Source organism: Lacerta agilis, chromosome 1 (genome assembly GCF_009819535.1).
Source record: "Lacerta agilis isolate rLacAgi1 chromosome 1, rLacAgi1.pri, whole genome shotgun sequence".
Taxonomy (NCBI): domain Eukaryota; kingdom Metazoa; phylum Chordata; class Lepidosauria; order Squamata; family Lacertidae; genus Lacerta; species Lacerta agilis.
In genome coordinates, this window is record NC_046312.1 from 88,676,745 (window position 1) to 88,702,407 (window position 25,663).

At 41.7% G+C, this 25,663-nt stretch overlaps 1 protein-coding gene across 29 annotated transcripts in view; it reads right to left on the minus strand.

The window, feature by feature from the left end:
* Window positions 1-25,663, minus strand: part of CLASP1 (cytoplasmic linker associated protein 1) — a 162,259-nt gene that overhangs the window by 67,274 nt on the left and 69,322 nt on the right. For 16 of the 29 annotated variants that reach the window (XM_033162207.1, XM_033162199.1, XM_033162217.1 and 13 more), the window contains 12 exons: window positions 18,575-18,727; window positions 17,663-17,736; window positions 17,065-17,157; window positions 15,948-16,093; window positions 14,985-15,120; window positions 13,695-13,765; window positions 11,637-11,696; window positions 9,336-9,413; window positions 7,781-7,948; window positions 6,795-6,844; window positions 5,213-5,266; window positions 3,204-3,371 (listed from right to left, as the gene is read on the minus strand). In XM_033162207.1, coding sequence (XP_033018098.1) covers window positions 3,204-3,371; window positions 5,213-5,266; window positions 6,795-6,844; window positions 7,781-7,948; window positions 9,336-9,413; window positions 11,637-11,696; window positions 13,695-13,765; window positions 14,985-15,120; window positions 15,948-16,093; window positions 17,065-17,157; window positions 17,663-17,736; window positions 18,575-18,727 — 1,251 coding nt within the window. Of the gene's footprint in view, window positions 1-3,203; window positions 3,372-5,212; window positions 5,267-6,794; window positions 6,845-7,780; window positions 7,949-9,335; window positions 9,414-11,636; window positions 11,697-13,694; window positions 13,766-14,984; window positions 15,121-15,947; window positions 16,094-17,064; window positions 17,158-17,662; window positions 17,737-18,574; window positions 18,728-22,883; window positions 23,132-25,663 lie in introns of those variants that run through there. The other 13 variants (XM_033162224.1, XM_033162374.1, XM_033162300.1 and 10 more) reach the window with 3 other exon arrangements.

The following is a 25,663-nucleotide window of genomic DNA, read 5'->3' on the forward strand; positions in this document are numbered from 1 at the left end:
CCAGGAACTGTATAAGGAAACAAACTATTAGCCATTAAAATGTTACTAGTTCTACACAATTAATAAATAAAGCAGAGGGCCTAGGAAGGCCACTGGGCAAAGAACCAGAATAACCTTTTATGCCCCTTTCTTTTTTTAAAAGCAAGCTTTTTCCACGGAAACGAAAGAGCCCAACATTCCCAGTTACAAAAACCAGGCAAACCCTCAGTTGTGCGGTGATATTCATGAAGTGTTCAACACGTTAGGCTAGGTTCACAGAACTACTCAGAAATAAAACGTTCCACTAAGTATTATGCCTAATGACAAGGGTGAGCTGAGAGACAAGGTGAAGGGTACTCAGCAGCATGAGTAAGAGGAGAACACCATGCAAGAGGTCATGCAAAGGCACCAGTGAACACAGATGAAAACCAGGGACCACTTGGGTGATAACAGAGAACTGGTATAAGAGCCAGAGACAGACCTCAGTTACACAGAGACTGCTTACCCTCAGGTTTACTGGTAGTACCATCTTTAAGCAAATTTAGAAAAAAAAATGAGAGGGATAACAGGGTAAGTTAGTAATTTTCAGCAGAAGTGGGCAGTGTGTAGTTAGCTAGAAAAACAAGGTACTGTATAACTTTCAGTTGAATTAAATGAATAATGTTAGTTAAACAGAAATGCAACATTGGTGCACCTGAAGCCGGAATTATCATAATACATACATGGGTAACTGCACAAGGCTGCTACCACCCCCAGATATTGATGACATTTTCTAGTCCTCACTTGGGTTGTCTTTCTTTCGACACCCCCCCCCCTTTTTTCAGTTTCATCAGGATTTTAGTTTGCTTCCTTTTCTGCCACCTGGCTTTTAAGTTTGTTGCACGGTTGATAGATTGTTTTAAAATTTCATGTAAACCTGTTAGAGAGGCCTATACTACCAGAGTATACAAGTATCATGAACACACAAACAAAATTCGGTCATTTGTTTAACCATACTGCTTCTCACAGCAGAGATCGTTATGACAATAGCTCCACCTGCTGACAAATAACCCCATAATGCTTGCAGCGCATTTAATAGGTGACATTGAGTATTATTCCCAACACTCCCGTTTGCACAACAGAAACCTGATTGCACAATAGGACTTCTGTTTTATTTTCTCCTCCTTCCGTAGCAGATTTGGGGAGGAAGAAGGGGGGCTGCGGGCGAAGACATGCATTGGATCTCACCCATTATGGCTCATCAACACAAGTGTGTACAGTATATGAGTGATCTTTCAAAGGCTGCTGGTTGTGTGAATGGCTCTTAAGGAACTGCCTGCCCATGGACTAAGTATAGAAGGGAAGAAAGAGAAGCTTGATGTCTTTTCACTAGAGTGTGTGCTCTACTCTTTTTTAATACTGAAGAAATACAATTAGCATATTGCTGAGGAGGGGACACTGTCAAAATGTAATTTTCTAAACCAGCGGAAGCAATACAGCACTAGTTTGTTTGTGAACCACTTTTCTTTGCTTCTGTATTTCTCTAATACTGGACCCACGAGTTCTTCTTAAATAAAAAGGTGCTTGTGGAAATGCAGGCATTGCATTCTGGGTCATGAGAGAGCCCTTCTGCAGAAACTGACCACGGTAAGGTTATGTGCACTCTAGGTGTCCTAACTACTTGGATGCTGCCAAATAAAATTAGACAGTCACAGATTTAAGTACTATCAGAAGGACGCTGCCCCCTTTGACTGCAGTGCAGACAAAACCAATGGACAGGAACATCCTGCTAAGGTCAATGAAAGTAGTCTATAATTTAAACTGAGGAAATGGGGGTTATTGTAAGATTAGGTGCAGGAAAAGCAGTAAGTGAATAAACAAATATACCCACAAAAGTTGACGCAGATTCTTTGGTGGCACTATTGATTCATGCTGACAAGATTTCCGCTTGCAGAATGCAACATGCAAACCAATCAAGAACACAAGAGGGCACATAGAAGCCGGCGTGGTGTTGTGGGTAGAGTGTTGGACAAGGATCCGGGAGACCAGTGTTTGAATCCCGCCCCCCTACTTAGGCACAAAGCTTACTGTGTGGCCTTGGGTGAGTCACCAGTCTCAGCCTACCGTATCTCACAGGGCTGCTGTGAGGATATATAGGTACACCACCTTGAGTTCCTTGGAGGAAAGGTGGGATACAAAGGTTAAACTAGTTATACTAATTATAGGTAGGTAGCCGTGTTGGTCTACCGCAGTCAAAACAAAATAAAATAAATCCTTCCAGTAGCACCTTAGAGACCAACTAAGTTTGTTATTGATATGAGCTTTCATGTGCATGCACATGGAAGATCATATCAATAACAAACTTAGTTGGTCTCTAAGGTGCTACTGGAAGGAATTTAGTTATACTAATATCACTTAAAGCATAGAGTCATTCAGGGTATTCTCTGGAGAAAAACTAGTTTGTTTCATGCAAGAAATATGCTTCCTGCCACCTTCAACATTCACAGGCCATATTTGTTTGTTTTAATTTTGCTCCCCCAGAATGTTAGGCAAAATTTAGCAGCTGCTCCAAATTTTTACACTGGTGGAACTTAGTGGCTGTTTTATCTTGGCACGGCTTGCCAAATACTCACTTATATCGATCCTCCTTTAAACAACGTTTTCGCCACACTAAGCTTGAATAACCTAATCTTTACAAGAAAAAAGGAGGTGATCTGCACTGAATCCTAACAAATGTATATTAGAGATTAGAAAAGGTTGCATTCTGCAACATCATAACCATCGCACACCTACTGAAATCAATGGATTTGAAGTTAGTCCTATACTCTGATGAAAATGGGATTACTCTGAGTATGACTTAGTGGCATGCAACCCAACAGGGCCACCTTCTCTAGATTTCAGCTACTGTTTTCTTTCCAGAGTATAATATTTTTCCCTCACGCTGCACAGTCTGAGTTGTCTGGCTCACAGAATTCACAGAAGCCTTGCCGAAGAAACTGACAACCATCACGTCAAATAAAACGCCGCCACTCCATAAACTGCTCAGGCGCTGTAGATGCCAAACCTATTTTGTTTAGCTAACGCTTTCGTAAACAATCACCTGTTTATTCCCTATGGGACAGTATATACCGTTTTCCAAACTATTTCTCTGTAAGGCTGGAACTCCCTAAGAAACGCATTTATTGATTCTACTAAATCCTTACATAAATCACTAATCTCCTTTATGGGAAAGCAAATAAGCTTACCTAGAGATGCGTATGAACCCGGGGGCAAGGCTGCTGCTGAGCTGAAGGGGGCATCTGATCCAGAAGTGACTTTAGATTTGGCACTGGCTGCTGCATTCACGTCAATGTCACTGCGAGAACGTTGGAGAGACCCTGATGCAGACACAGATTTTGCACTCACTGTAGAAGCTTTTGAGGAAGGAGGGGGAAGACAGATATGCACCGTTAAAGATAAGGATACTCAAGAAGCAGTTACAGGTAGGTAGCTGTGTTGTCTGCCATAGTCAAAACAAAATAAAATATATAAAAAAACACCCTTCCAGTAGCACCTTAGAGACCAACTAAGTTTGTTATTGGTATGAGCTTTCGTGTGCATGCACACTTCTTCAGATACACTGAAACAGAAGTCACCAGACCCGTATTATATAGTGAGAGAGTGGGGAGGGGTATTACTCAAAGTGTAGTGGGAATGGGTGGTTGGCTGATACAGGAAAAAGCAAGGGGTGAGATGGCTGAAAATAGCTTTGTCGTGTATAATGAGATAAGAATCCAATGTCTTTGGACGCGGGTGGTGCTGTGGGTTAAACCACAGAGCCTAGGGCTTGCTGATCAGAAGGTCGGCGATTCAAATCCCCACGACGGGGTGAGCTCCTGTTGCTCGGTCCCAGCTCCTGCCCACCTAGCAATTCGAAAGCATGTCAAAGTGCAAGTAGATAAATAGGTATCACTCTGGTTTGCCAGAAGTGGCTTAGTCATGCTGGCCACATGACCCGGAAGCTGTACGCCAGCTCCCTCGGCCAGTAACGCGAGATGAGCGCCGCAACCCCAGAGTCAGACACGACTGGACCTAATGGCCAGGGGTCCCTTTACCTTTACCTTTTTAAGGTGCTACTGGAAGGAATTTTTTTTATTTTTTATTTTGTTTTGATACTCAAGAAGTTTAGCACAAGTCTTTTCATTCCGGCCAGCAGAAATGGGGATGCTAAGACTAAAGACTTTTCCCTATCCCCAAAGAATAATTTCAGGCACAAAAATGCTCCAGTAAGTTTTATCCTAAGGATTCCCCCCCCCCATAAAGTGGAAAAGTACTATAGGAACCTTCACTTTGAAATAAAACTCTACGCCTTCACTATTTTAATGTGGTTTTAAATAAGCCTCATGCTTTCTCTTTTCAGCTTGGTTTTAAGTTCAGCTGAAAATTGTTTTGTTCTGTCTCTGCTAAACAAAGTTTTATGTTGTTCTCTTGCTGACACACAGCAATAGAATACATGAAATGAAAACATACAATAACATACAGCAATTCAGCAATAAAAAGTAAGCCAGTAAAAACACCCAGAAATCAGTGATAAACTCCAGCCATAAAATACAACTCACAAGCACAAAACAAGCAATCTGTTCAATGCTCTTCCAAAATTCACCCTCTTAAGAACCAAACAAAAACAAAAAACTAAGGACTGAGAGAGGCATAATGACACTGTAAGTCTTGTGGTTGCTATTATAAGAAGTGTTCTTATTTAACCAATAATCTGTGTTAAAATCAAACTTTTTACATCTTTTAAATTAATGTGTCATACCAAATTAAAGAAAACATATTTGTGCTCTTTATCCAGCTTCCTCCTCTCCCTTCCTATTTGGCAAAATAAAGATCTCCCTCACATTCAGTCAGAGAAACAGCGACATGATTATGGCCCTTTCAAGGACCAATCAGGTACTTTCTTGCCGGTGTTCTGTTAACCATTCTGTATGTAATCTCAGCTACGGAGGTACTTCTAACACAGACCATATGTGCATTAACCAGAAACTCGTCAAAAATCTAAGGCTCTAATATAGCCTTCCCTGAAGTGATGACCATTGTTTTGGACTACAAATCCCATAAGCCCCAGTTAGTGACCAGAGGTGTTGAGGGCTGTAGTTGAACAACATCCAGAGGGCCACAAGTTGGGGAAGGCTGGTCTAGATTGGTGGATCTTGGTTTCTCAGTTACATGAACCATCCATACTCTGTTCTGTTTAAAATATAGATTTTCCTACCTCCACTCAAATCTTTATTCTGAACTAAATCATACTGCTGCTCTGATGTAGCTTCTGTGAGAAGAAAATTTGACGAATTAAGTTAATGCTACCTATCTATTAGATTGATACTACAGCTTATTGTTACTAAAAGAAAAAGGCTTCTGCAGATACCCTTTGCTGTTCTGGATGGCTACTACGGGAATACTCAATTCAGTTTGAGGCAGTGTATTTGTGGGGAAGATACAGTTGAGGATTCATCTCCCTATTTCTTGGCAGGCCCTATTTTTAAGGATGTAGTTGAAAACGCATCTTACTAAAATTGCAACAAGACGACTGAATTTCTCTTGGCAAACAGAAACAGGCACATAAATAAAAAGGTGGCCTCATTTGCTTTTCTTGCAGTGACAATACATGATTAAAACATTTTTAGAAGAATGTGGTGGGTGTTAGCCTTGCATTTTAAAAAAAATATTTTGCTTGCAAATGATTGCAGTTTTCTTATGACGAGTGGTATAAATAAACTTAATCACTTACTATATCTAATGATGCCACTATATCTACTGTACTGTAGTGCACGTCCTGTACTGACCAATCTACAACACATTCAAAATAAACTGAAGAACCCATGGAAAACTCTGACAATTGTAATAATTCCGTCGAAATGTTTTTCATGCGTTCATCTGCAGCTCTGAGCACCTGAATAAGACATTTGTATATGAAGCTAGGAAAAGTTAGAATGAAGACTTCAAGCCCTTCCAATCTCAAAAGAAACCAGTTTTGTGAACGGGACGGCAGACATGAAGTACTGCTAGCTGCATCAGAAACCTACAGAGAATTACTCTCTGTATTCACAGTGTCCCTAGGAGCCTGGTTACTGGCATCCCTTAATACTTGCGAAATATGGAATCCAAAGATTTGTCTAGATCAGCCTTTGCCAACCTAGTGGCCCCCAGATGTTTTGGTCTATGACTCTCATCATCCCTGACAAATGGGCACGTTGGCTAGGCTGATAGAGCTTGTAACCAAAATATCTGGAGAGCACTAGGTTCCTAAAGGACGACTTAGAAATTAAAATGTATCATGCCTGTCATAAATTCTCATATATTAGCGATTTGTTGCTGTCTGTCATAAGTAGCACTGAGGCCAATCTAACAAAGACATCCCAACTGATTTTAAGGAGCTTAATAAAGAATGATCTTTATTAAAACAATGTCTGGCTCAAAATGCCTTCACGGATGAACATAATTCAAATATTTTTGTTGCTTCAAAGTGTTGCTTCAAAGTTATTAAGTGAGAGTTTACTCCTGCAGAACAAATCATGAGACTAATCTGCTCTCAGAGTTCTGTTGCCATTTATCCCAAAACGTTTCCCCACTTCGAGACTGCTTCAGGAAAGGTAGCAACATTTCTGAGTAGCCGCTCCCATACTGAATTAAGCTAATACTATCTATTCTGTCTAAAAGTGCCTGACAAGGGTCACTGAGCAGAACTGCTTCTTGTCGGCTTGACACGAGGAGCATATGCAGGGAAGGGGGTGCTTCACCTTTCCCATACCGCCCCATTCCCACGCCCACTTTAGACACAGTCCTCTCATTTTCACCTCGCGATGTAGTGCTTCCAGTTGGACTTCTTTTGGCAGACAGCGGGCGACTAAAAAGGAGGAGAAAGAATGGATTTAATAACAGGTTTTCTTTGAATCCACAAATGGCAACACTTCCAAAAATTGTTATCTTGGAGGCTTAGGAGGCTCCCCGCCCCCCGCATTCATTTACAACTGATTACAACAATGCATGCCTGCACTGTCCACAGATTCCAACAGATGAAGAACATCAACGTTAAAAAGCATTCTCCCCACCTTCCCTATTTATAGAAGGTTCCATCTCCCATGCTTTTTAACTTCTACAAGAAACTGCTGAGAAAGGTCATAGGAAGATCCAGCCCAAAGTGTCACCTTGGGATTTTGTTTTCATCAGATCCCAGGTGTTGGTCCTCATCTTTAAAGCCCTGCACACCTGGGAGTGGAGCATTTCCAAGGACCACCTTCTCTCACATGTTCCCTCCCATATGGTCCAATCCCACTCCAGCTTCCCTTGCAGAATGAAGCTTTGGGGGGGCAGGGCCTTTTAAACACCAGAATGCACTCCCTAAGAAAGCTAAAATGGACTCAACGTTTCAATGCTTCATTAAAACGTGGCATTTTAGGTAGCCGTTTGGGGTAGACTGATGAACACTGGTATTTTTTCCTGTCTGCTGTGATGAGAGGCAGATGCACAGATTATGGTTTTGTTTGGAATAAATGTTATTAGTGTTCATCATTTGAATGTTTAATGTTTTACTGCAAGCCACTTCATTATTTTTTTAATGAAGAAAAAACCAGGGTAGAAAATTCTAAAATAAACAAACAAGCTAAATTTTGGATTGCATGTGAAATCAGAACTACAGTATTAGATCAAGTTCCTATACACGAAGCCAAGCGACAATTCTCGGAATCCAGAAGCAGTACCAATTCAGCAAATGAAGCTGAATAATTAAAAAGAAAAGGGGAAAGGGTCATATTTTGCTAGTATTAACACTGTGAGGGCTTACTTGAGACTCTCCTGGGAGCTAGAAGAGGAGCGGTCAGACTGAGGCAAGGACACTATGCTGTCAGAGTTCTTCAAGTCAGACTGCAGGGCTTTCTGGTATGAGGATTCCAACGAATTGAACAGATGCTCTGCTTCTCGACTAAAATGGCTGTGGAAGCCCCAGTAACACCTGAGGATAGAATTTCAAACCAATCACTGAACACGACATTAGCACAACAGAACTTTAGCCCCAGAGAAGCTGCTCCGTTGAAATTCCAGCCAAAATTTAAAATGGCAGTGGTGGTGGGGAATCAACTTATGAAATCAAAACCAGCATATTTACATCCATTTATTTCCACATAAATTATTTATGCCTCCACACATTGGTCCGATTAATATGTCTCACTTTACACCACCGTTAAAAGCAAACTGTGCTTTTATTGTGAACAAGATGCATGCTGCTCACAAGTTCTTCCTCTGGTCTCCCCCCGCTGCTGTTGGGAAATGAGGCAGAGTCTGGCTTGTCGCAACATCTGAACCAGGGCTCATGGTTTGCTCCTCAAAAACAAATTGTGAGCGGTAAGCCAAGAACAAGCCTTGGCTTCTGCTTGTGGTCTGTTTGCAGCAAAACCAACCATGAGCCCAGATTTGGACAACATGAGAAACCTGGAAGCCACAGAACTAGGGGAGGACGACAACAGCAACTTATGAGCATCGTGCATCTTGTTTACATTTAAACCACAGTTAGCTTTTCACAGTAGTTCTAATGTTTCTGGCAGGAAAAGAAATTAGCCGGGAAATGAGAATAAAGATTATGGGATAACTGCACCTCCTACTGCAAAAAAGGAATATATCTCAATGGGGAGTACAACAGACACTAACATAGCCTACCACTTTGTCACTACAGTGGGTTTAACCATTGCAATTGGACTTTTCTTGCAGTTTCAGCTAAGGCAAGCAATAATCCATGAAGGTTTAGGGATCAAGCATTGATAAGGAAAAAACTGAATTCTAGTGAAGTCCTCAAAAATATTGGGTGGCATGAGTGGCATTACAAACTGCAATTCTGAAAATACCAGCAAGCCTTAGAATGCAAATGTCTGACCTTTAAAGAACCACTGAGCAAACAGATCTTTAAAACTGACGCAACTCTCTTGTGAAAACAGATGAATCTTCTGAACAACTTACACCAAAACAAAGCAAAGCTATTATTAACAATACCGTCCTCTAGCATGCCTACAGTAGTCTCTTTCTCTCCCTTTTGCGTGTGAGTTCTTGAAGGCATGATTCTGCCCCTCACTAGGTAAAGGTACCCCTGACCGTTAGGTCCAGTCGCGGACGACTCTGGGGTTTGTCTGCAGCTGGCGTTTGTCCGCAGACAGCTTCCGGGTCATGTGGCCAAGTTGACTAAGCCGCTTCTGGCGAACCAGAGCAGCGCACGGAAATGCCTCACTAAGTGACATCAAATTTCATGAAATTGCTGCAAACTTTAATATCCTTGAATTCAGCTGCATAGCACACAACAGACAATGTTCCTTGATGGAATCAGCAATGGAGGGGAAAAAACACCCACTTACTTTCTGGCTTTTATCCGTGCTTCAGAGTCAGCATCGTGGATTCCCTTCTTTAGTGTTTCAGCCAATACTGATATGTGCCTGAGATTAGAAAACAACATCATTTACCAGGCCAGGGGAGCGGGGGGAATACTCCAGCGCCACTGCACTTTGGGGCCATAAAAAGTTTGTCCATCTTGCCAGAACAAAAACAGCATGCTTTGCTAAGCCCAGATTTCTACACAATATCCTTTTTGAGGATGTGGTTGCTTATTTGTGCCAGTCAGCTTTATTGCATTTGCCTCTCTTGTATTCAAAATGCCAAGAAACATTCTTCAGAGGTCAATCCTTAGTTACTTGGAAACTACAGAAGCATAAAAAGTATAGAGATGCTAAAATGTGCTTATGCCGCTGAAGCCATTTGGGAATCAATAGGGTTTATTTGCTGGGGGGAATGGAACAAACATCTTTGGCACCATAAACTATGTTGCATCGTGCTTGTGACACCAATTGGTTAAGATAATGTGACAGCACAAAACGTTCAGGGAACAAAGCTATCAAAACAATTCGGTGGTCCAGTCTGCACGCAACATGAGTAACTGTGCGAGCTCCCACAGAGCACATCAAAGTTGCTTTGCTCCTACATCTGTTTTGGTTCTGTGCTGAGCTAAGCCACAGTTTAGCATGTAATCCAAATGGGGTCGTGATTTAGGTTTGCCCTGTGGATCATGGTTTGCCTTGGAAAACTACATCACGAGCCTGGATTTGGACAGTGTGCGTGAAACCAAACCATGACTTGTCAAAGTGAAAGCACAGCGGCAGAACAACCAGAGGAGCAACATACTGATCGTGATCTCCTTTCCAGGAGCCTTCAGGTTTGCTCATTTGCGTTAAGTCATAGTTTGGCTTATTGTTACATGGGAATGAAGTCGAGTCTAATGTGCAACTTCTGTGAGGAAGATTGGTTAAGGTTAAACCATCACAAAATCCCCAGAGACAGATTTGGGTGATGTAAGATTTGACAAGGAGCCAGTGAAATATCCTTTGCAGTGAGGAGAATTTAGCCATAGTGATGGGAAATATAGGCCTAATTGACTTATTCTTTTCCATGCATTTCATTCTCCTTCCTCACTGAGAAAGGGTGAATTGAGATGTACCATATTCAGTTGTAAGCGTGGTTATCTCCCAGGCAATCTGTTCTCCTTTTCATTCCAGATGTGCAATATCAAATTTAGCTAAATTAACTCTCAACCCAGCATGCAGAGAGCTAAGGAAGGCATTAGGATTCTTCCCCTCCTGCCACAAGGTATTAGGCAGCAGAAGACTAAGATTCGCCTAAAGTTCCCAGAGACTGATACATATTCTGTCAGCACAATACAATATATGCAAGCTGTCTCATCTCCTTAGGGACTATTTTAAGGCTAAGAAGTGTGGATGCTGTCTCAATGACTTGGCTGAAAACCGCAACATCTTTTTAGCTACTGTGACAATCTCCTTATGCTCTGTACCCCTGCAGATTCTTATAATTCAGCTCTCATCTATATACTCAAGTTAGCTGCAGAAGTTTTGAAAAGGATAAGCTATTATGTAAGTAACACAGTTCTCTGGCAACCAAATTCCCCTCTGCCCTGGGCGCTCTACCTTTTTCTTCTAAGCATAAAACACTCATGAACTATTTTCAATTTCTGAATGTGGTCAAAGAAAAATCTTCTTTGTAACCAAGCTGGCTTGGAAACCTTTAAATATTACACTACTCAGCAGTTTTACCTTACAGTGACCCTATAGGCCTGGTGCTAGCACACACACTGGTTAAATCTGATTTCCTCTGCTCCCTTGTTCCCCTCTCCTCTTTTGTTTATTTGTTAATTTAGAATATTTTACTGTGCTCCTCAACCAAAAATGCTTCAAGAGCAGCTTACGTAAGATAAATAAATACACACCTAGTCTGCAGATTTACAATGCAAAAAAATGCAGAGAGGAAAAGGAATAAAAGGGAAGGGGAAAGCAAGCAAACTCAGGCACCAATCCCCTAAAGTGATGCAGTTCTTTTAAGGACCAGCTGGAATGTAAAAGTTCAAGGAGAGTTCCACTAAATGGAATTGGTCTTCCAACAGAGATGAAGGAGTGGTCCTGCTTCCCATCAATCCCTCTGCTGCAGCCTGATGAAATAGCTGCTGTCACATGATACCTCCGGGAGTAAGGAGCCCAATGGAGAATGCCTACTCCTCCCAAATGTCGCCAAGTCTTTCAGAGAATTCCCACCCTACCATAAAAAGTGAGGTTAGAGGGAAGCATGCTTCCTCTATTACAGTACCCACACCTTACCTTTCTAGGGAGTGTGTTTGCCATTCTTGTAAAAGTAAATATAAAAATTCAAAACAGCGCCTAAGGTATGAACAAATATGGGAAATGACCATTAATTAGGTTATCCTTATAAATACACATACCACATTAAAGTTCTTAACTGCCTAACCCATGGTCACTAAAAGTCACATCTACCGAATAATATATGCTTCTGGAAAATACTTAGGCATTTGCAAATTTCTGGACAATGTGAGCTCTGTAGTTGTGATGCAGTCACTGTAATATTCTGTGTGCCTACCACTATGAGGTTGGATTTTATTTTTAAGTGGGTCCCTCCGTCTGATCATAGAATGTGGAAGGTTCTCCTTTTGCCTTGTGTAACGAATTGGATCTAAGTTAAGGGATTTTCAGAAACCCACTGTGTTTTATGAGTTAATGGGCACCCCGGTTTGAGTGGCAGATATCCCATGGGAGGCGGGAACTTCCGCTCTTTAAAAGGAGGGAGCAGCCGTTAGAGAGGGAGGGGTGGTGACTGGAAGAAGGAGGGTGTGGGGCCAGGATAGTGGTGGGTAGGTTAGGATAGGTTGAAGATGTGTATATGATGCTGTAAGAAAGAGTTTACACTGTTAGGAAACTAAGCTTATAAAAGATTGCATTACTGAAACCGTTATGTTCTGCAAGGAATAAAGACTTCTTATTGTTGGGCTAAGAAAGTATCGTCGATTATTTGGTCCAGCGAGTTATGTATGCTCATGAGGAGGTGAACTCAGGGAAAAGACAAAACTGACCTGCAGGGTGATAGTTTGTGTCTTGGAGTTCCCTCAGGAGGGGCTAGCGGGCGGAAACCCTGGTATTGCCACAGAGTTGCTAAGAGGGCTTAGCTAACTGATATAGTGAGGGATCTAATGAAAGAGAGACCCCGAACTGTAGGCAAAGAAGAGTTTAACCCCTGAAGCCCAGAGCAGAGGATATAACCGGCCACGGCCGCTGGACAGGAAAACTCCCATTACTAAGAGATTCCCAGATTATTAATAAAAGGGAATTGACATCACAGACGGACCTCAGAGGGACAGGTGGGGTGGATTGAAATTTGACCCAGAGCACCTGATTAGAAATTCACTTAGTAACAAGGGGAGAGTGTGAAGTGGAGGTTCGTCACACCTTGGAAGCACATTTTTGTATGTTTCGACCAAAGTCTTGGGCTCATAGAACAAAAAGCACAAGCAAAATTTCATACAGTGATGAAGTGAGGACCATGCCCCTTGCTGGGATCAACTAGCATTTCATATGCAGACAGAAATTTTGTTCAGAATAGGTGTTTAGGATTAGGAAAAAGAAAATACTTGGGTTTGGGGGGGGGTTGGTTTTTTTTATACTAATTTAAGTGTGTTACCTCGTTGAAATGATAGGATTCCATCCCCACCCTGCACCCTTAAGACTGAAGTCTTCTATCCAAGGCAGTTGGAAGCCAATACAAACTTTTGAACATTTCAGGCCAATTTATTTTAACTTACTGCTGATGCTTCTAAACACTTGTCACCAACTGTGTGCTAGATGCTGCACATAATAAAGGAATGAAACAATTAAGTGTCTAGAAGGCCTGCATTTTAAGATGTCTGAAATTGGCCTTTACAGAGATCTAGCTAATTTCCCTTCTTGTGGCAATATATTGAGGGCTCTAGGAAGAGAGGTAGGGGCATCTCCACTGTTAATTTGATCTGCAGAATTCTGGAGTGTTTCTGGATTTGAATTTGGACCTTGGGCTAAATGTGTGTGGGGGAAGAGACTTTTTATCAACTCTGTTTGGAGAGGGTAACTAAAACTCATGTATTTGGCCTTGTTTTCATAATAATAATGATAATGATAATAATAATAATAATAATGCCCCAGACACTGTGGGCAGCTTCCAAAACATATAAAAACATAATAAAACATCAAACATTAACCAATAAACAGTGAAAAATATTTTCCCCTTTCCTGTGGGCAGTCTCTAGGACATTCCAAATCTACAATTTTAACACTAAATTTCATTTTGCTAAGCCACCAGATCAAGAAAAGGGGGAGGGAAACACAACTTACCTTCTAACTGCGACAGATTTGGAGGTACAGTTACTGGTGATGATGGGGATTAGTCGAGGGATGTGTGTATGCTACGGAATGAAAAGCAACAACAGGGAAATCTTAAGAGTGGTTGGAAGCAAAAAAACCAACTGTTCTAAAGTGGAGATGCTAAAATGAAAAGAGTATGCTTGACTCAATCAGACACACAGAGGATGGCTTCAGTGCCAGACATGTAATTATATGCAGTGTGGTATAGTGATTATATTGTCAGACTGCAACTGGGGAGAGCAAAGTTCAAGGCCTTCCTGAGCAGTGAAGCTCACTGGGGGACCATGGGCCAGTCTATGTACCGGTACCTGTCAGCCAGGGCCATTGTGGTGAGAATCAATCAAGCTAGCTTAAGATGCTTGGAAGAAAGGTGGGATTTAAATGTATAAATCATGAACATTAGAATGTATTCATTTATTTATTATCATTTTTACTTGGCACATGCTTTTGTTAAAAAAAATAATACACTGGACTGAGTTACATCCCTGTGCTTGCTTGCTGTTTATTTATTTCATAAAATTTACACACCGCTTGATTGGGGGGGGGGGAGACTAAAAGCTGTTTACAAAAATAAAGATTTACAACTCTATTTTAAAACATACAAAGTTTAAAATACTAAAAAAGTTTTCTAGTTTTGCCTCCACAGAATCTGTGATGATACAACTATGTGTCTTTTAATGCGGATATTTTCTTAGAACTGGATATGGATTTATTTGTTTCTCCTTCAGGTACCGAAAACCAAAATTGAATTAAAAAATGCAGGGGATCATCAACAAGGCTCAGACACAGAGTAGGAATACCAGATATGTTTGTACGCTCACTTTCTCAGGGCAAGTTCTGATTACCAACAAGCAATTCCTATCCCTCCTCGTCTCCGGCAAATAGCGTGCCTTATTCTCCATCAGAATTGTACAAGTTATGAATTTAGCATAGCTCACTGTCAAACTATTAGACGGTAGCCCAGAGGGCACTGTTGAATCACTTCATTTATTAGCTTTGTTGGTTTCCAGTCTGGCTATGTTCCGTGAAGGAACATTGTGGAAATTAGCACATTTGTGCGCTTTGTCTGCAAACACACACACACACACACACACACACACACACAGTCTTCTTGTCTGCCAAATGTTGTCCCATTTAGGATTCTTCTGGAGAGCATGCTAACTGGATTGTTTTTCAAATGTTTATATCCCCCCCTACAACTCTAATAAATAAAAACATTCCCTGGTGTCATGATTCACATTTGCTTTGAGAAATACTCACCCGGATAATTAATCTAACAGCTACCACACCAGAAGTGGCCATTACTTTGGCACTGTTGGGAATGAGATTAAAGATTGTTGGCATGATGGCTTCTGCCCCATGGTCAAACTTGTTACCCAAGACTGATGACAAATGCCTGAAACAATAAAAATATATAAACACAAGAATTATGTCGCAACAGTAAAACAAAACAAAAAAGGAGGTCAATATGATCATATGCTACTTAGAAAGAGCTTTCAGCTGCTTTCAGTTGTATCAATAGATTACAAACACCATAACTAGAAACTGGGTTAACAAAACATTTCACATTTTTTCTCTAACAGATAATGTGGTTTATTTTTTGTATGTGTTTTAACAAGTGATAGAGTTAGCGCAGGTCACTGTCGCACTACCGGGGAACAGCCCAGAGGGCATAGCTAAATTGCTTGCTTTCCCAGTGCTGTCGGTTTCAGGCCCATCCTTTTCATAAGCTTTCCATCTTGTCTTGACATTTGTAAATTTCAGAGGCGCTGTTAAATGTGCCCTAGAGTCCAGCAGACTCCAATGCAGAATTACCACCAACAGGCAGGCCAAAGCAACGATTTGAACTTTCGCCCTGAACTCTGTTTGAACCTAGAAGCAATATTATAGCTTTCCGTTTAAAAAAAATACAAGTTCTTCTTCTGGTACATTCATAATATGGCGTAGCACTTGGCTTAGGGGTAAAACGTAAAGAACGATATAAAGTAAGCTTCTAGGCACTTAAACCAAGAACTGCCAGTCCTTTCTAGAAACAACATTAATAGGAATGTCCTCCATATTTATGGAGGTTCCAAACATCCCTGGTCTAGATGTTAAGCATTCTAACCCAGAGCACTCCCAATCCTGCCAAAACAGAAGTGACAGGACTGCGGACAAACCACTGCAATCCCTGTTACAACAAGTTAACAAGACAGCTAAGAATATGTAGACTGCATTCCTTACCCCAATGTGATACAAGCCTCTCGCACCACCTGGGACCGCAAGTCTTTAGCAGATAATTTAAACGCTCCATCGAGCAGGCGCAGGAGTTGAAAGAAGGTATCATACTCAGCAGCTCCAGCCAGCAATAAAGACCGGATCTTTTTTAGCTGTTGGGTAACAAGAACAAACTGCAGATTAATATTAACCATGTTTTATAATAATTTAATAACAATTCATTATTTATATCCCTGCCCATCTGGATGGGTTTCGCCATCTGGAGGGGCTTTAAAGTGACATGTGAACCACCGAGGAATGTGGCCTATTCAAACTTCTTTCTACAAGCCTGAGAACTGAAAGCTAAATTTCCTTCTTTAGATCCTCCCCCCCCCCACACACACACTCCCCAGAAAGAAAACTAGAATTTCTGGGGTAGAATGGTTCTGAATACATGAGTCCTGGAGAGACATTGTGGTTGGACCAGGGGTGGGGAGCTGACGTAGGGGTTGGGATAGGCTGTATCAGAGGCTTGAGAAGGGGAGGGAGCTATGGATGAGGTGTCAGATACCAAAGAGGGCTCCAGTGGCGCATAGGCTCTTAGTGCTCCGTTCTGTCCCCTCGTTACTCAGGCGCACTGAACCTGCTTCACTCCCAACCTATGTGCCAGGTTCACCACCAATCTCAGCATCCCCCCCCCCAGCACCACTAGAGTCGTTGGAGTGTAGGTGTGAACAGGCACCTAAGATCCAGCCCTCTGGAAGTAATTCCCATTTGCTTGCCAGTTTGACATGCTGAAGTTGTACCGACTCCATTCCCATATAAGGGAACCCAAGAGGGCATGTTTCTTGTTGGATCAACACCGTAGCTTGCTTAGCCATGTGTAGCACCTGCTGCACCTGATCTGACTTGAGCATTAAAGATTTTGGCAGAAACCATACTCCGAGTTCTTCATCCACTGAGAGCCAAGACATACAGATAAGTTTTGATTTCCATAAATATGTATGTATAAAAGGACTGCTATTTTCCACCATACCGCAGAGTGACAACCTTTCAGGTGTCCACTCTCACATAAGATACAAAAGAGTGGTAAAATACAAGCCAGATAAGTTGCAATACATACTGAATTCATACAAATACTCACTGCAGCTACTCTCTGTTCCCAATCATGTTTGTCATCAGACAGGATCTCTCTGATTTTGTTTATGGATTCTTCAAGGTCTCGGGCAGAATAAATCTGGAAAGTATACATGATATTTCTTAAGATACAAGGCATATCTCCATAAACGCTGAGCTTATATTCAACTCCTACAGTTGATGAAACCTTTACAACAACTGCAGTCGGTCATCTATGCCAGCTTTAACTACAACCCCCAACATCCTTGGCCACAGGCCATGCAGGATTCAACTGGTGGGCCTCAGAGCAACATCTGGAGGGCACCATGTTGGCTGCCCCCTGCTCAACATACAGTCAGGTTTCAAAAAAATAAATAAATCTTATCTACAAAGAAAATATTAAAGAGGATTTGCATTGGCCATGGGCTGAAGTAAGCTCCACCCACTGCTCTCACTATAGCTGGATGGAAAGTCTTTGGGAGCATTGGCAGCATAATCTAAGTAACAATACTGAAACCTGGGCTGCTGAAGACGTAACTGCTGGATAAGAAAGATTGGATCCATCAGCCTTGACTATGGCTGATGGACCGTGTGTGTGTGTGTGTGTTAAGCCCCATTATTATTACCTGAACTGTTGGGACATCTTCAAAAGCTTTAATGAAATCCTCCTCATCAACGGCACCAGCTCCTTCTTTAGTCGCTGGCAGATGCCAAAAGGAAAGAGTGCTTTAATGCTTCTTGTTAAACGATATTAAAACAAAATTAGAAAATAACAGGCAGAACAATCTGATGAAACCATGAGGACTCACAAGGAGCTGCATGTAAATATTTCTTATTCTGCTAAGGATAAGAAAGGCAAAGAAACCTAGAAGTAGTAAGAATAAGTGCAACCCATTACACACAGAGTCTGGTAATATAACCAGAATATTACCTAAACTAGAGGGATGCCTTAGCTCTTAAAGGATTCAGACCCATGTATAATTAATGAAAGTATGGTATTCTTGACAGGAACATACGATGAAGATGGACAGATGGGCGAAGAAGAAAAATCTTTAAAACATTAATTAGCTGAGGCTATTGTTCAGCACAGAAACTCTTGAAAGCTTACTGTAGGTGCCATTTGGAAACAGCTTCCTAGTTATTTCTTTCTCCCATTTTGGTTTTTATGCAGTTCAGGAAGACATGAAAAAGTGGTGTCTTTATAGGAACCACTACAAATTGCAAATGAATAAAGATTTGAAGGCAATTCTGATTTTGCACTGCTAATAGGGAGAAAAATCTCTAGAAATACTATGAACATTTTAGTTACGTAGCGCCATGCTGACCTGATGCTATCCCTTTATATTCAAGAAAAGTCCTTTTGTATTGTTCTCAAAACGATGAAAGACCACAGCCAGCCTCCTAAAAATGTTATTTTCTACTAGTCCATCAAGCAAATTCAGATGGGCACTCAAAACAGAAAATAAAACAACACACATTTTATTTTTAGGGTCATGGGTTTTAGGTCAGCCTTATGATTTATCGAGGTCTCCACCTACCTGGAGCCTTTGAGACCAGAGGTGTTGTTCCAACTCTGCGAGCAGAACTCATCCCACTTTTTCGAGAGGTTGATGGAGCCTTTGAAGATGTCGAGGAGCTGGCTGAGGAAGGCCTGTTCCCATCCACAGAGTCGTCATCATCAAAGTTTTTATCTGCAAAAAAGCCACAAGATGAAATTCAGGAATTTGTGAATAGCTTCTACCTCACTCTGCAAGAATTCAGAAGACAGACCCAATCGCCAAAAGGCTGGCCTTTCAAGTTCCAAGATCATATCCAAATTTCCAAATCCTTTCTAAAAAAGAGGGATAGGTTACCTTTTCAGTGAAGCGTATGACAGAAACTACAGGAAGGAAAGTTTGTTTCAGGGGAATTCCTGATCTCCTAAATTCCTTCCATTCTATCACCCTAATCTCTTCCAATGTGGAGATTATACATAATTCCTTCACCAAAATTTCTTCTGACAACCAGGAGGAGAGATTGGTTAGTAATCATGCACAGCTTTCTCTCTAAGGCTGTGATTAACTGCTCAAAGTGTTCAAGGGCACAAAGAAATGTTTATTTATTCCTTGGACATGACTTGCAGCTGAGAAATATTGTAATCATGAAAATGCAGGCCTGGACCATATACACTATTCATATTATCCTCTCCATGTTTTTTAATTTGACTGCTACTGACCAACACTATATCCTGTGGCTGTGAGTTCTCACAAAGATAGCAGAGAAAACTCCATTTGTTTATTTAAGCTGTCACATCACAACATTATTTGTCTTCCCATTCTTGTCATGTCTCAAAGCAACAACAGCTCCTCACACAATTTTATCCAAATCACTTACAGTGATCCTTGTTTCCCCCCACTATTCTGGCCCCTATATCCAATTCAATTACATTCAGGGTATGAGTCCATGCAAGTTGTTAGCAGAGCCAGAAATTAAACTTTGTTTCCCCCAGATACAAGATTCAGTTAACCTTCACAGATCTCCTTTCAGATATAGAAGGCTCTCCAATATGAATTTCAGAAAACTAGCATTAACTTCTTCTCTCAAACATTTGGTGACTGCTCATTGTTCCTGCTGTTAGAAGCTTTAGTGGTTGTAGTAGTGAGGAAGGTTTTATCTCATTTTTCAAAAATCCAAAATCCTCATCTTCAAAACATTCCAGGAGGTTGGAGGTGGCAGATGGTGTCTGGAACTGACTGTCCCACCTCCTATTCTCCCCCCCCCCAAGGTTTTCATCCCATAGCTTGACAATGAAGGCCTAGTTAACCCCAATTTCTAGAAATAGTTTCACAAGTCTTTGGAGCCCTGATACTGGAAATGTGCGGTGAAACTATTTTGATGAGCCCATAAAAATGTTCTGACGTTTATTGCCCATTGCCAATGGTGCCATTCAAATACATCTGCTTAAGTCCATCCTCATTCTGTAGACGACTTAAGAATGTGCTCTTTTATTTTGTATTGGAATAAACCTGAAGTGAAATGTGAGAGACATAGAGGCCTATGAAGGAAGGGCACTCCCCTCAGGCTTCCATTGCCTCCAACATCGTCAACAATGTGAAAGTGTCATCCCAGAGGACTTCCGGCTGGCGACGCCATAGCGGGTGGTCGGGGCTGCTTCGGCTGCGAGGCGCCCGATCCATCCCGGGGGTTAGGAGCCGCGCTACCGCAGCGCGCGGCTCCGGTTGGGGTGCGGGAAGAGCGTCCCGCACCCTGGGCTCCCCGGCTGTGCCCGTGGAGGCTCCGAACCCTTCCCCTACCCCCCTGTAAAGGGGGAGTGGGGGTGAAGGGACAACGGAGCCGGGCTTACGGGGATATGCCCCAACCGGGATGCAAATGCGGCGGCAAAGCCCGCGGTGAGCGTCCAAGTTCTACCTGTGAAGAACGGAGCTAAAGGAACCCGGTGGTCGTGAGTAAATAATCTTGGCAGAAATCGTGTTTTTGGAACGATCCGGGGGGAAGGAGAATGGCAGCCTGCCTCCCTCCCTTCGAGCCTAAGAACTAACCAATATCAGGGATTGCTGCCAAAGAACTGGTTATAAAGTATTTAAAATCGACACATGAGACTGGCAAACTTTTTCCTTGGGAAGCTAACTAGCGGAAAATATCTCTATTTAAAGTTGCGGTGTTTGCGCTCCAGCTCAGGAAAATGGCGACGAACAAAGAGACAGGAGAAGAAATATGACACCCACTTCCTCCTCCTCTGCCAGTATGCTGGGTTTTGTCCTTGAACTGGTATTGAACTCTGGACTAACGGATGAACAAAGGCTCACTGCATTGAAGGTGGAACTAATTTACAGAAAAGTTAAAGTCTTGTGTGGGGGTCTGAAATGGAACCAACTGCCCACAGAGGAGGCTAACAAAACTTTTGACACTTTGGAAGGAAATCTTGTCAAAGAGCTGAGAGGATGGATGGAAAGATGGGAAGAAATGAATGAGCTACTTCGGAGAAGAAATTCGCTTGTTGGGGGTGGCAGCCCCAAGGCGATGTCAAGATTTGCTATATCCAGTCCCCGAGGTGTGAGCTCGGGGGCCAGGGACAGAGAATTAAGGTATTTACAAGAAGAAAAGGAATGTTACAAAGAACCGGAGAAGCTGAGAGAGGGAGAGTTGGATACCTCGGAGCTCGTGGCAAGGAGAGTGTTGGACTGTGCCTGGATTTGTGGACGTTGGGAGAGGGAAGTTGCATGGAAGTTCAGTGCTGATGCCATCAGGAGAAGAAGAATGGACAGAGGGGGTGTGGGGTGAAGCACTAAGTAAAAGCTAAAGCAATCTGTTATGGTATTTTGAAATCGGAGGGTGAACACTGTCAACAATAGTTTGTTTTATTATTTGGTTGAATATGAAAAGAGATATTTCAAGTTTCTATGTTATTAGCAGCAGTTCAAAGGATAGAAGAGATAGATCTGATGAGGATGATTTGTGAGGATTTATGAGGATGTAGTATAAATGAAGTCATTTTAAGTGGTTTAAGTTTATAGATTAAGATGTTTAAGACTAAGATGAAGATTAAGATGAATGCGTTATTTTATATATATAGTTAAGTTAAATTTTTTTTTTAAAAATGAAGAGGTTATGAAGTAGATTATGGATATAAACTCGAAGGTGAAAAGGCAGGGGAAGTCAATTGTCAAGATTGGAAAAAGAAATTTTTTTTTTTTTTTTTTTTTTTTGCAGATGTTCAATTAAGAAGAAAAATCATGGCAATCTTTGTATGTGTAATTGTATTTGTTTTGTTTGTGTATAAATGTAGGTGTGGTGAAGGTTGTATGTTGTTATAAGTAAAAATGTCAATAAATTCTTATAAAAAAAAAAAAAAAAAAAAAAAAAAAAGAAAGTGTCATCCTTCCACCCCTTAGAAACAGACCTTGTGCTTTACATTAAGTAACTGCAGAAATGTTCATGTTTATTATAAAAAGCAAACAGATATTTCAATAGCAAAGACCTGTGCTTGAAAGCAAAAAGACTGCATTATTGTTCTCATTCTCTCTCCCTCTCTTTCACACACACACACACACACACACACACTACACTCATCAAGGGTGTGGTTTATTATACCTTAGCATTAAATGGAGAGGAAAAAGCTTGATGTCCACGTTTCTCTTTAGAGAAGCACATTTCATTTTTATACATATCATAAAGAGAAACCGCTTTTCAAAAGATTGCAGTATAAAAAAAGATATCTCCTAATACATAATGTATAAAAATCCAGCACCCTTAGGAAAAGTTACAAAAATACATTTACCCATAACTTAGACTGAAAACCCATTTCATTCTGCCCACTAACCAGAATAAACTAACATTTCCCAGCCTCCCCTTCAGTTTCAATAAACTGACACATTCAAGACACCAAGCTCTGAAGCAGCATGTGCACAAGGCAGAAAGAGAAATGAAGAATAAGACAAAAATCAGAATATGGAACTTTGTGAGAACAAGATGCAAGTAGTCAGATCAACAGGGTAAATTAAATCTCATATCCAACCTCAGTTAAAACAGTTGGATGGTGCAGTGATAATTTATAGCATGTGTTAGATCCCGCACTCAAGCTCTACAGTTCATAACACTAAGTCCAAACAAGCTTTACTTCCACTGGCTTCAGTGGCCATAAACCAAGGCAGTGCATGCTTTTCTGTGGTGAGGGAATATCTATCACTGCTGATTCTTTATGAATGATGACTAGCAATATGCAGACACATGCCTTGTGTGTAAGGAGGCCTTTGTCTGCCCTCAATTGTTAGGGAAGAATACAACGCTTACAAAGCCCTCTCACATTTTCTCTAAATAAAAGGAGGAAATCGTGAGAAATTTGCTTACGGGTACAAATCCTTTTGCAAATAATCTTCCTCAACATTCCTTCATGCTTTCCATAGCAAGCCGAGATGCAACGCTGTCTCGCAGACCACTGCAGCTTTCAAGTCCAGGACATAATCAATCCTTGCCCCTTGTATTCATTAGGCATTCTGCTTTCACACGCGGAGTTAAACAGCCCAGGCTTCAGCACTGAGACTTGAGAGGAGGACAGAGCATCCCACAGTCAATCCTTGTGAATTTCAAACCTTCCAATGGGGTGAAACAGGCTAGGGCTGAAAGGCAGCTGCAGCAGGCAACCCCACTATGGCTGGCTTGACTGCCAAGAGGTAGCAGTAGCCCAGTATCATCCCTTGGGAAGGTTAATGGGAGTGTCTCAACAGCTCTCGTCATTTGTCCATGACAAATACATCTGTCATTATTAGTTTTTTAAAGAAGGGTTGTGTCAAGGGCAGAATTAGAAGAAAGAGATGCTATGCCAGGAATCCCAAGAATCTATGTTGATTAATGGGCCGGTGGAGGGAAACAACTGCCCCCCTCACAGGTTTATAAATTCTATAAAGGCAAGTCAGAAGGCTTCTAAATAATCTTTGCTTCAAAACAAATGAACAAACCAACAAGCAAGATCTTCTTCAGTTTTCATAACCTAAGTCCTAAAATACGTTGCTCTTCAGATAAAACTATGGCTCTATGCTGTGTTCCCCATTTCCACTGGAAAGCAAGAGCTCTCAGGAGAAGCAATTTTGTAACAATCTGTTATTTAACAATTGTGCTGGTGACTCTTAGCCCAATAGTTTTGGATAAAAAGTCCACAAACTTCCCAGAGCAATAAGTAGACATCTCTAACAAATATATCTAAGCAGCCACCTTCAAAGACTCAACATAAGTTGTTGCTAGAAATGGGATTTGTTCCCTAGAGCAGCCTTTCACAACCTGGCATCCGCCAGATGTTTTGCAGTACAACTTTAATCAGTCCCAGACAACATGGTCAATAGTCAGGGGTGGTGGGAATTGTAGTCCAAAACATCTGGAAGCTACCAATTTTGCGAAGGCTGGTGAAGAGCACATGCAAACCTGCGCATGCATTTTCTGGTGAGAGAGAGAGAGAGAGAGTTCTTTTATTTCCACAACTGGATTCCCTAAGCTGTTTTCCAAACGACACAGTGAAAACATGCCAACAATATCAGAAAAATATTAGCCTGTTCTCACAGGCACATTTATTTCCGTAACCGCTGTGGCACACTTAACAGGCTCAGATTCAGTGCTGAATCAAAATCTTGGAAATGATAGCAGCAGCTTTCCACAAGAGGCTTTTAAGAGAATGGCACTTCCACAAAGCGCTCTAGGTTTATTATTGATCATGCCTGTCATAGTATACAAAATACCTTGCAAATTTGTTTTTCATTTAGTGTTATATCAACCCCACTGGATAGGTTAGAATGAAATGGGGCTTGTCTAAAGTAAACTAATATGCCCCACTTTGACTGATCAGGGTTTTGAGTGCAACTGTTTCAAGATGAAAACAAACCATTGGCTCCTTAGCACCATATTTCCTGGATTACTGAATAAAGAGCTCATGACATAAAAGCTCTAATGCTCTGAGGAAAATTGTCCGCTCCCACATAAGCTAGACCACTAAAACTTCACAATGTAGGGAAAAATTATTCCTGATAGGAAGAAAATATTTCATATTATCATCTTCTACCTATCAAAGATAAACCTTGAAAATATTTCAAAAAAGCACTACACAATATTTTAAAAAATTACCCAGGAGAAAAATTCAGTGAAATGGACATCAATATCCCATGATGCTAACTTAATCCTAAAAGCAGGTAGGCAGAGGAAAATTTTTCAATAATTAACACCCAAGGTGTTATTTAAACCAGCTACACGATTCTGGATTACAGTGTTGATGCAATCAGTTGCAGTGGCTTCTAACCCCTCACAAACAAGTCCCCTTCTACAGTTACCGGTACTTTTTTGGGTAAATACATTGTATGGAAACAAGCCTCAATGACCTCAGCCAAACTCAGCAAGCTGCTTTCAGTGCAGGGAAGGGAGCAGACAGCTATGCCTAAATGGCCTGGCAAGCACAGACTCCACTCTCTCAAATGCAGAAGGTTTCTACTTTTTTTCCTGGTCTCACCTTGGGATGGTGAGACGGGGGGGGGGGTCAACTGCTGCAGAACCCACACCTTCCCTTGGTTTACTATGGAGGTGTGGCCTATGAAGCAGGCTGGGATATGACCAGAGTGCAAGTGGTAGAAAGGTCACTCTGAACCTGGCCAGACACTTGGCAGGCAGAATCATAACCTAACAGTGAAGGTGAAGAATAACTACTTTGTAACTTCCCCAAGAAGGGACACGGGTGGCGCTGTGGGTTAAACCACAGAGCCTAGGGCTTGCTGATCAGAAGGTTGGCGGTTCGAATCCCCACGATGGGGTGAGCTCCCGTTGCTCGGTCCCAGCTCCTGCACACCTAGCAGTTCGAAAGCACATCAAAGTGCAAGTAGATAAATAGGTACTGCTCTGGCGGGAAGGTAAATGGCGTTTCCGTACGCTGCTCTAGTTCGCCAGAAGCGGCTTAGTCATGCTGGCCACATGACCCAGAAGCTGTACGCCAGCTCCCTCGGCCAATAACGTGAGATGAGCGCCGCAACCCCAGAGTCGGGCACGACTGCACCTAATGGTCAGGGGTCCCTTTACCTTTACCTTTAACCTCCCCAAGAGCTGTCCAGCAGAATTGTTTTGGATGGTTCAGAGGCTAGCCAGACTAGAAGTAGCGG